Source organism: Arvicanthis niloticus, chromosome 17 (genome assembly GCF_011762505.2).
Source record: "Arvicanthis niloticus isolate mArvNil1 chromosome 17, mArvNil1.pat.X, whole genome shotgun sequence".
Lineage (NCBI taxonomy): Eukaryota > Metazoa > Chordata > Mammalia > Rodentia > Muridae > Arvicanthis > Arvicanthis niloticus.
In genome coordinates, this window is record NC_047674.1 from 54,944,298 (window position 1) to 54,956,199 (window position 11,902).

The following is an 11,902-nucleotide window of genomic DNA, read 5'->3' on the forward strand; positions in this document are numbered from 1 at the left end:
CACACACACACACACACGTGCGCACACAAACTGGTACAGTGGCCTCTGCACTTAGGAGGCAGAAACTAGAAGACTGCTCAAATCCAAGGCCAGCTTGAACTACACAGGAAGTTTTAGGCCAGCCTAGGCTACTGTGTGAGACCCTGTCTTAAAACAAGGAGTCCTGATGTAGCCAAGCACGGCTGGAGGCCAGAGAGACAGGCTCAGGAGAGGGCTTACTGCTGTTTTCCATGAGTAGGGTTTGGTTCCTAGCTCAGGGCTCAGGACCGTATGTAACTAATTGCAGGTGACCCAACATCCTCTTCTGGCCTATGAGAGTACCAGGTATGCATGTAGTATATACACATACATGCAGGAAAAACATCCAAACACAGAAAATCAAAAGAAGACTTGCCAGGCAAAGGGGTTAGTTACCACACCTGAAGATGGCCCAAACTGAATCCCCAGAACTCAACTGATGGAAAGAGAACTGAATTCTGCGAATTGTCCTCTGACTGAGACACACACACACACGTAATAAAAACAAGGGCTAGTGAGATCGCAGCAAGCCTGAGCTGAGTCTGCTTCTGGGGCCCAGGTACTGTGAGGATCCCCGCCAGCTCGCCCTCTGACTCCCACAGGCGCTCATAGCGTGTGCATGTACCATCCTCCAAAATAAATGTGCTGGGACACAAATCACTAGGTGAAAACAAAAACTGCAAAGTTAGGAGAGTCTGGTGGAGGCTCTGGAGTTCGGCGCTCCAGTGACAAATGGCCTTGACTACTCGCACCAAACGAAAGGCCCCCTTCTCCTGCAGCCCGTGCCGCTGAGGAGTGAGGCTGACCTGAGCAAAGCCTGCCGTGGATGGCTCCTTCCTGTTCCGGGAGAGCTGCCTTTCCCTTTCCTTTTTTTTTAATGCATATGGGTGTCTTGCCTGTGTGTGCATCTGTGCAGCATGTATGTGCCTGGTGCCCATGGAAGCCTGAGAGGGCACCAGACCCCCTTGGGATTGGAGTTACAAAGTGTTTGGGAGCTGTCGTGCGGTGCTGGAACTGAACTCCAGGCCTTCCCAAAAGCAGCCAGTTTTCTTAATCACTGAGACATCTCTCCACCCTAGACTTTAATTATTTTCACTGTACATTGTTTTTTTAAACAGGTTTACTTATTTATTTTATGTATATGAGTATATGCTGTCGACTGTCTTCAGACACAGCAGAAGGAGACATCTGATCCTATGCTTGTGAACCACCATGTGGGTGCTGGGAATTGAACTCAGGACCTCTGGAAGAGCAGCCAGTGCTCTCTACTGCTGGGTCCTCTCTCCAGCCTCAGTCTTAAAAGCCTGCTTGCTCTAATCTTAGTGTGATTACCAAGTCAAAGGTATGTGTACCTTCTGAAAGACTGGTATCTGTACATATAAAAGATTCATATTGGGATATAAGAGTTTAAGTTCTTCCACAGACACTAAGAAACAAATCAAGAGGTAAAAACAACTGTACAGACAGGAGAATCTGTTGTGGGTTCTAAAGTTTTTCTTGAGTGCACAGAAGACTGTGGGAATGAAGACGGGGGAGGCAGATGTGTGGGCGGAAGCCGGATACAGCGGGAGAAGACCTGGGTGTGACTAGAGCTTGAAGCCAACTGGCCTGCTATGTTGGAACTCAGGCTTTAAGCATGCTAGGCGAAGCACTCTCTCACCGAGGTGTGCCTGACCCCTATGGAGCATGCTCAGAATGAAGAGAAGAAAGGGAAGTGTCTGTGAAGAAGTGGAGGGCAGAAGCTGAGGAGCACCTTAGAGCTCTATGTGGTCTTACCAACTGGGCTGGCTCAGGCACGGGCAAAGGAGAGTGTTCTTGATCCTCACCCGCCCCTGCCCCCATGCCTCACTCTGGGCTGAGGCAGTAACCACTGCAGAGAGGCATAGGGTTCCTGGCTCCCAGGCAGCAGTCACACCCCACCCAGCTGAAATGTTCACACAGTTATGACGTGGTTGCCAGCTGATGGTCTTTTGGGACGTGTGTACATTCCAGAGGTTTTGACTTGCCCAATGGACTAATCTTTTGATGGATTCATAGTAAGACTGTATCAGTGGGAGGTGAGGCCTGATTAAAGTCAGTCTCAGGACAGTGCCCTGCAGAGATACTAATGGCCACCCAGTAACTCCACGGTACGATGAGATTATTACCCCACTTCACCCATGGGAAATAAATTTGTAGGCACGATTTTACTGTTGCTTTCACCTCATAAAGCCTAGATTCAAATTCAAGAATTAAAAATATATAACGCATTCAATTCCTTGTGCGTGCGCACAAGTGTATACTTGGAGTCGTTAATTTTCTGTCAAGTCAACACAAGCTAGAGTTATCTGAGAAGAGGAAGTGCCAGTTCAGGAACTGCCTCCATTAGGCTGGCCTGCAGGCAAGTCTATGTGAACTGATGTGGGAGAGCCCAGCCCACTTGTGGGGTGGCATCCCTAGTCAGGTGGTTCTGGGTATATAAAAAACTAGCTGAAGCCGGGCGGTGATGGCGCACGCCTTTAATCCCAGCACTTGGGAGGCAGAGGCAGGCGGATCTCTGAGTTCAAGGCCAGCCTGGTCTACAGAGTGAGTTCTAGGACAGCCAGGGCTACACAGAGAAACCCTGTCTTGAAACAACAAAACAAAACAAGCTAGCTGAGCAAGCCATAGTGAGCAAGCCAGGAAGCAGCGCTCCTCCATGCCCTCGCACTGATTCCTGTCTCCAGGGATCTACTCTGACTTCTCACACTGACTTCCCTCAAGGATGGCCTCTGACATGGAAGTGTCACTCGCTCCTCCTCACAGTGCTTTTGGTCCTGGTGTGTCATCTCAGTGACAGACAGTAAGCGAATACAGCACTCCTGCCAGGGCATGTGTGTCAATGTCAGAGGGCCACTAAGGGGGAGGTTGTCTTCTACCATGTGGGTCCTCGGGTCAGACTCAGGTCCTCAGGCATGGCAGTAAATTCCTTTACCTGCTAAGCCATCTCGCTGGCCCCAAATCCAATTTGATTCCAGAGTTTTCACTCTACAACGGCTAAGAGACTTTCATTAAGAAGGAAGAAGATGATCAACCCTAAACTGAAAACCTGACGTTAATAAGAACATTTCACCTAAGGTGGCAATTATAGAATTACATAAACGCAACAGGAACTTCCCCGCCGCACACAGCGCCCCACACTGACCTGACAGAAGAACTGCTGCTGGGGCCCCGGGGTGCTGCTCAAGGTGCTGGGGGATTTGGAAGCAGAGACTGGAAGACGGTGGGACACACTGCCGGGTACTGGAGTTCTGTTCGCTTGTGTCAGCTGGTCTCCTGTAAAGTTTGATCCTGATGTCCCAGACTGCACCGTAGGCCCAAGAGTAGGGTGGGCAGTGCTAGCTGAGCTGACAGCAGGGAACCGAGCAGGTCCTGACATGCTGCTCACTGAGGGCATGGTAGGGAAGCCTGGCCTTCCTTGGGAAACACTGCTCTGCCCAGGTGACAGGTGTAACACGGTGGGTGAGGCCTGCTGCAAGGGCATCTGTCCTCCAACAATCTGAGGAGAGGCATGGTTGACTATCACTGGACTTCCAGAGGTGGCAAAAGTCTGTCCAGACACCAGCTGGACGGCGGTATTCTGGTTGTTAAGCATCTGTCCAGAATATGGTTGGCTGGTCCTGAGCATGTTAGAAGAATTCCTATTCAACATGGCATGCTCGGAGGCCACTTGGCCAGAGATGAGCTGGGAGGGCTGAGTCTGAAGAAGCTGCCCATTTATAGTCTGGACATGGTGTACGGAGTTGGAGCTGACAGAAAGGCTTGTGGGTATAAGGAACTGACTTTGGGGCGTGTGAGGCTGGCCCATGGGGGAATGGATGACAATGCTGCCCCCTGCACTGCTCACAGCCTGTGAGGTAACAGGCTTTCTTGTGTTCTGTTGGTTGACAATGTTCACAGACATGTGTGGACCAACCACAGAGCCCTGGGGTGAGCTTGCGGAGGCGAAGGAGATCCCTTGCTGTACATGGTGTTGCTGGATTCCAAGGTTGTTCACGTTGTACGTGCTCTGCTGACCCATCTGGATCGGCTTTGGCTGGATATTAACTGGGACTTTATTTGAATTTGGTGCGAGGCCCCTTTGAATAATGATGTTATGCACAGGTAAAGATGCTTGGAAATTTGTGCTGTTAAACGGGACAGTGACAGGCTGTGCCACGGGACTGGGCGTGGAGTTCCCAAACAAAGAGTTGCCATTAGGAGTCTGTCTGTGAACCAGAAGCCCCCCACTCACATTGGATGGGCCTTGCTGCCCACTGCCTTTCAATATGATTTGAGAGCCATCTAGGTTATTAATAGTCATCATGGAAGGCTGATTACCAAAGGACCCGATTAACTGTATCTGACCGGAGCCACTGATCTGGCTGCTATTAGGCAAATGCTGGCTGGGAACACTGATCCCCACGTGTTGCATAAAGCCATGCTGCACACCCACTGTATTGCTTGCAAACGATGCTCCCACAGGCACGTGAGTCACCCCGATGGGCTGCAGTGTCTGACCTGAGTAATTAGAAACATTAGAAGCCTGAGTGAGGGATGCTGATGAAGAAGGATGCAGCTGGGCCTGTGCAAACTGCTGGCTTGAGCCTAGACTGGCATCCAGGTACGCCTCTTCCGCCAATGTCTGTTCAGTGATATTAGCCTCCTGCAAGGATTTCTGAAGAATGTCAAAGGGTTGGTCCTCGCTGAGATCAGGGAGAGGAGAAGATTCAAGTTCATCTTCAAGAAACTGAAGGCTGCTTGCAAGCGGGAGCCCGTCACTGGGCCCTTCTCCAAGCTGGCTACTCACACCTTTGAGGGACGATTTAGGGTCAGCATTCTAAAAAGCAGAATTAGTGTGTTACAAGGCACGTCAAACCTTCAGAAGAGACACTTAAAAACCCCACTCCTGAATGGATATAAATATAAAGTTTAATGATAAGGTTTCAGGGCACACTGATTTTTTTGTTAGCCGTTATTTTGAAACAAGGTCATACTCAGGCTGGTCTTGAACCTGCAGTCCTCCTGGAAAACACAACTCTCTCTCTCCAAACCACTTACCTTCTTTCTCCTGTTTTATTTCTTTCGTTATGCTGAATAGTCTGTCCGGCCATTTGACAGATGGTTTTATAGGGAACATACAAAAAGCTAGCTGAGGCAAGGCTCATGCTGCCTCAGTGCTGAAGCTCAGTCAGGATGGCCAGGAATCTGAGGTCAGCCTGGGCTAACAGCCAGGGTGAGGCCAATCTGGGCCACATTGTGAGACTCTGTCTCACACGTAAAGACAAGCTGGGCATGCTGGCACAGGCCTTAAGCCCAGCACTCTGGAGGCAAGGAGGAGTTTCCTAAGTTTGACATCTGCCTGAACTACACAGTGAGTTCCAGGATAGCCAGGGCTACAGAGTAAGACTTGCCTCAAACACAAAACAATGGATGTAGACAGGCAGACAGATCACATGACATGACTAAGGATATCTAGAGATCGGCTTCTTGTTTCCAAGATACTGGGTCATACTTTTTCCCTCTTTTTTGGGGGGGAGGGGGTGGGAATGGGGAAGGGCTTTTCAAAACAGAGTTTCTCTGTGTAGCCTGGATGTCCTGGAACTTGCTCTGTAGATCAGGCTGGCCTTGAACTCACAGAGTTCAGCCTGTCTCTGTTTCCTGAGCATGAGCCACCACTACCAGCTAGCCTTCCTTTTTTGAGGGGGTGGGTGGGGTGCTGAAGATTGAACCTAGAATCCCACTGGTGATAAACACTCCCAGACAACTCTGTTTTTCAGGTTGTTTCCAAGGTTTTAATGAGAGTCAGCCCAGGGGTATATATCCAGACCATTGTACCCCATGAAGTCAAAATGGGTTTGAGGAGACCTGGGTACCACTTTGCTAGACGTCCAAGAAGGTGCCCCTAACCCCAGAAGACCAGACCAGATCAGAGTGAGTTCCGGTATAAAATGAATGCTCTTCTGACGTCCAGTAACTATTCACTTATTAACACTCAAGTAGTTAGGAAAACTATCTCAAACTAAAAACAAACAAGCAAACAAAAACAAACCCAGTTAACTCAAAAGGAAAAGCCACTCCTTTCTAGATATGTCCATGTGTCTTAGTTATGTCTTTAAGGAACCCCTGGGGAACAGACGATCCAGAAAGACTACAATGTAGACCCAGGAAGAGAAGCTGAAAAGAGTGATAAAAACTAAGACACTTGACACAGCCCCGTCATCTTCTGTGGCACAGATAGAAAAAAATTAACGTGCTGTTCTGGAAAAGGAACCAAAGACATGATGCACAAAAGCAAGCTTTCTCACCCAGCAGTGGTGGCACAGGCCAGGCCTTTAAATCCTAACACTTGGGAGTCAGGGGCAGGTGCATCTCTGAGTTTGGGGCCAGCTTAATCTACAGAGTGAGTTCTGGAGAGCCAGGGCTATACCGAGAAACCCTGTCTCAGACAAAACAAAAACAAGTAAATGAATGAATGAATGAATGAAAGTAAGAAAGAAAGAAAGAAAGGCAAGAAGAAAGGTAGGAAGAACAAACAAGTACTCTTGTGTGTGGTGGTGCAAGCCTTTGAATCCTAACACTTAGGAGGCAGAGGCAGTCAGGTCTCTGAGTTTGAAGCCAGCCTGGTCTATAGGGCTATAGAGAGAGGCCTTTTTTTTTTTTTTTTTTTTTTTTTTTTTTTTTTTTTAAAAGCCTTTGGACTTGCAAAACTGTAACAATTTTGAGTCTTGGCTGAATGATTAGACAGAAGAGGCAAGGCTGGGCTACCTCACAGGAGGTCTTAAGGAACTGTGTGAGAAGCAGTGGGAAAAGCAACTGAGAGCAAGAAGAGCGTTTTCTCTGGAGCAATATCAAGGCAGATGTGAGGCGGGGCGGCTGGCACCCATAACTCTAGCATGTAGAAGGCCGGAGAACTGTTGAGAGTTTGAGGTCATACTGGGACTCAGAATGAGCCCAGCCTTAGAAGACAGGCCGGTGGTGGACCACCTTTAGTTCTTGCACTTGGGAGGCAGAGGCAGGATCTCTTGCATTCCAGGCCAGCCTGGTCTACACAGAAAAACACTATCTTAAAGGGTGGGGTGAGGTGGGATGTAGCACTGGCCTAGCATGAGGTCCTGAAATGGAACCCCAGCTCTACAAGAAAAATAAAAGGCTACCGAGTCACAAGACTTCCAGGACATCAGCACTGAGGCTCTGAAACCACCAAAACTGGTCAGGGTGTGTCACATGATCCGATCAGGTAATGCCACTAAAATACCTGAAAGACTTGCGCATGCCCACAGACTGTGCACCCATCAAGGTCCCCAGATGAGGGACATAAAGGCTATGAGGACGATGGCTGCAAGTCCATTGTTTGTTGACTACATCAAGTGGTTTCCATGGACCACTTAGTTTGCTATTGTGTTTTCCTACTGAGAAAACTGAACATTATTGAGATTTCCAGACCCACCTAAGATCAGCATACCTCGTAAATGGCAGATAAGGACAGTGGTTTGCGCAGACTAGCATGTGTAGAAGAGGAGCATAATGGAAAAGATTAAGGTCATTTAAGTTTAAAGAGCAATTCCTCATTGTGTGTGCATGGTGTGTGTGTGTGTGTGCATGGTGTGTGTGTGTGCATGGTGTGTGTGTGTGCATGGTGTGTGTGTGTGTGCATGATGTGTGTGTGTGTGCATGATGTGTGTGTGTATGGTGTGTGTGTGTGTGCATGGTGTGTATGTGTGTGCATGGTGTGTGTGCATGGTGTGTATGTGTGTGCATGGTGTGTATGTGTGTGCATGGTGTGTGTGTGTGTGCATGGTGTGTGTGTGTGTGCATGGTGTGTGTGTGTGTGCATGGTGTGTATGTGTGTGCATGTGTGTGTGCATGGTGTGTGTGCATGGTGTGTGTGCATGGTGTGTGTGTGTGCATGGTGTGTGTGTGTGCATGGTGTGTATGTGTGTGCATGTGTGTGTGCATGGTGTGTGTGTGTGCATGGTGTGTGTGTGTGTGTGCATGGTGTGTGTGTGCATGGTGTGTATGTGTGTGCATGGTGTGTATGTGTGTGGCATGGTGTGTATGTGTGTGCATGGTGTGTATGTGTGTGGCATGGTGTGTATGTGTGTGCATGTGTGTGTGTGCATGGTGTGTGTGTGTGTGTGTGCATGGTGTGTATGTGTGTGCATGGTGTGTATGTGTGTGGCATGGTGTGTATGTGTGTGCATGGTGTGTATGTGTGTGGCATGGTGTGTATGTGTGTGCATGGTGTGTGTGTATGGTGTGTGTGTGCATGGTGTGTGTGTGTGCATGGTGTGTGTGTGTGTGCATGGTGTGTGTGTGATGCATGATGTGTGTGTGTGTGCATGGTGTGTATGTGTGTGCATGGTATGTGTGTGCATGGTGTGTATGTATGCATGGTGTGTGCATGGTGTGTGTGTGTGTGCATGGTGTGGATGTGTACATGCTGTGTGTGTATGCATGGTGTATGTGGCATGATGCACATGTGTGGGTCTAGGTGGGCATGGACAGGGCCAGAAAGACAAGGACAGATACCATGTATCCTGCTGTCACTCTGTCTGACTTCTGTGAGCCAGGGCCTCTCACTGAAGCTGAGTTGGTCTGATGCTGAGAAGCCCAGCATTCCTCCCGTCTCAGACCTCTAGCACTGAGATTGGAGGCACTTTTGCAGCCTGGCCTAGCTTTTTATGTGGGTCCTGGGGATTTGAACTCAGGTCCTTATTCTGGCCCAGCAAGTGCTCTCACCTACTGAGGCCTTTCCCCAGTCCTAAACACAGTGATCTGAGACAGTCTCCAAGTAAGACTCTTTCCTATCTTGTCTGCTCTGCTAGAGCGTAACAGTCCGCTGCAGAGGCTGGGGCCTGACTCCTAATTCTAGCACTGCACCTGTTGGCTGTGTAAGCCTCTCTGTACCTTAGCTTCCTTGTCCACAAGACAGAGCTAACAGTAAAACCGCTTCCTGCAAATGCAGTGAGCATCAGATGCAGTCTGTATGAGGCCCCAGTGACAGGCACATACCACAGCTCAACAAGATTAACACTATTTGTAAGTAACTAAATTGACTCCTTAAAGCACATATGACAAGATTCAAAACATTCTAATGAGCCTTCCTCAGGCCACAACACTGGTGTCATTTCAGAAGGCTGGAGGCTTAGAAAGCTGGCATTGCAGGGACAGAGGGACAGCTCAGAGGGTGAAGGCTCACCACAAAGCCTGAAGGCTTGAGTTTGATCCCTGGGACCCACTTGGTGGAAAAAGACAACCAACCCAAGGTCCTCCTCCTCCTGAATGATGCCCGTACACACATGCACATATGTAAACCGTCCTCCACACATACATAAACATACACACATGCACATATGTAAACCCTCCTCCACACATAAACATACACACATGCACATATGTAAACCGTCCTCCACACATACATAAACATACACACATGCACATATGTAAACCGTCCTCCACACATACATAAACATACACACATGCACATATGTAAACCGTCCTCCACACATACATAAACATACACACATGCACATATGTAAACCGTCCTCCACACATACATAAACATACACACATGCACATATGTAAACCGTCCTCCACACATACATAAACATACACACATGCACATATGTAAACCGTCCTCCACACATACATAAACATACACACATGCACATATGTAAACCCTCCTCCACACACACATAAACATACACACATGCACATATGTAAACCCTCCTCCACACACACATAAACATACACACATGCACATATGTAAACCGTCCTCCACACATAAACATACACACATGCACATATGTAAACCCTCCTCCACACATAAACATACACACATGCACATATGTAAACCCTCCTCCACACATAAACATACACACATGCACATATGTAAACCCTCCTCCACACATACATAAACATACACACATGCACATATGTAAACCCTCCTCCACACACACATAAACATACACACATGCACATATGTAAACCCTCCTCCACACATAAACATACACACATGCACATATGTAAACCCTCCTCCACACATAAACATACACACATGCACATATGTAAACCCTCCTCCACACATAAACATACACACATGCACATATGTAAACCCTCCTCCACACATACATAAACATACACACATGCACATATGTAAACCCTCCTCCACACACACATAAACATACACACATGCACATATGTAAACCCTCCTCCACACATAAACATACACACATGCACATATGTAAACCCTCCTCCACACATACATAAAACAAATGAATGTTAAAAACAAGAAGAAACTGGCAGGGTAGATATCTTAAGAGCCTGATTCTATGACAAAAAGAACAATGACATACAGGTGTTTCCTCTCCTGTCGATTGCAAGGTGAGGTAATGATTCTCAGGTGAGGCAATGACTCTACAAAGGCAATTAAAGCCTCTCTTGTAAGGCTTCCTTGAGACAGAAAAGGCTTCAGGTTCTGTTTTCAACACTCACCGTGGAGTTGGCGAAAATCGAATTAGAATTGGCTGCAGAATACCCTGCGTTCGCCACATCATCGCTGCTCTGCAAAGGGGCGAATTCAACATGGCGGTTATTGCAGAGCATGGAGAAACAAAAGCCAAGCCAGCCTGAGACACTTGTCTGTCACTTACCGATTTACTGCTAGGTCCGTGCAGAAAATAGTTCAATGCCTGTGGGTCTCTAGAAAAGAAAGAAAAGAGAGAGAGGAAACAAGTAAATATTGCTACTTATATTTAAATAGTTGTTGATATTTTAGGCAGAAAGAGTAAAATCTCCCCATTTTATTTTATTTATTTATTTTTTAAAAGAATTATTTATTTTATGTAGTACACCATAGCTGTCCTCAGACACACCAGAAGAGGACATCAGGTTCCATTACAGGTGGTTGTGAGTCACCATGTGGTTGCTGGGAATTGAACTCAGGACCTCTGAAAGAACAGTCAGTGCTCTTAACCACTGAGCCATCTCTCCAACCCAAATCTCCCCATTTTAAACCATTCTCTCTATTTCTGTCTCCCGGAAGCACCGACTGCTGTGCCAGGGACTGAACTCAGGACCTTGCCCTTGCTTGGTGAGAACGCTAAAACTAAGCAACGCCCTGGCCTGGCATCCTGAGACTTACTAAAAAATAACAAGTAAAACCAAAAGGAACAGATTTCTGAGTTATGGCTGTGTGCAAAACTACCTCTGTCCCAGCGCTGTGACCATGGTGAATTATCATTTTTTATTTTAAAAGCCCAGAAGCTTAAGATAGCAACTGAGCTCCTTCTCCTTTGTCCCTCACACCTCACACAAGTGTTCCACCCTGGGTTCCACAGGGGCGTCTTACCCAATAAGATCGAGGAGACAGGAGTCATCGTCATCATCCATGACAACTGCAAGGGAAGAGGACAGCAGAGTGGTCAGCGGTGTGGACGCAGGCAGTGTGGACGCAGTGGGGCTGCTGCACACTGGGCCTCCCTCTGCAGAGGAACTGCCACCATGGGAGCTATCTCTAGTTACTTCTCAAGTTTGCCATTTGAAAAACATTGTGGCTGGTGGCCACAGTGTCATTGGCCAGTAGTCCTGGCTACTCAGGTAGGACGAGTAGGGAAGGGAACCTGAGCCTAAGAGTTCAAGGCTAGCCTGGGCAACAGCAAGACCCCAGCTCATAAATAAGTAAATACACAAATAACCAACCAAGCAAGCTGGGCATGCTGACACACACCTGGATCCCAGGAGTTGGAAGGCAGAGACAGGAGGATTAGGAGGTGAAGGCTACCCTTGTCTACATGACAAGGCTGAGGCCAGCCTGGGCTACATGAGACCCCATGTCAAAAACAAAGCCAATCAAAATAAAGGTTAAAAAATATATAATTAACAG

The 11,902-nt window shown here is 47.8% G+C and overlaps 1 protein-coding gene across 4 annotated transcripts in view; it reads right to left on the reverse strand.

The window, feature by feature from the left end:
* Bicral (BICRA like chromatin remodeling complex associated protein) overlaps positions 1-11,902 on the reverse strand; it is a 64,267-nt gene that overhangs the window by 26,673 nt on the left and 25,692 nt on the right. For all 4 annotated transcript variants that reach the window (XR_013104712.1, XM_034521162.2, XM_076915310.1 and 1 more), the window contains exons 2-5: positions 11,369-11,414; positions 10,671-10,719; positions 10,513-10,581; positions 3,182-4,855 (exon numbers count right to left, since the gene is read on the reverse strand). Coding sequence is in view for 3 of the 4 variants with exons in the window: in XM_076915310.1 (XP_076771425.1) it covers positions 3,182-4,855; positions 10,513-10,581; positions 10,671-10,719; positions 11,369-11,414 (1,838 nt within the window). In the remaining variant the exon portion in view is untranslated. The remainder of the gene's footprint in view (positions 1-3,181; positions 4,856-10,512; positions 10,582-10,670; positions 10,720-11,368; positions 11,415-11,902) is intronic.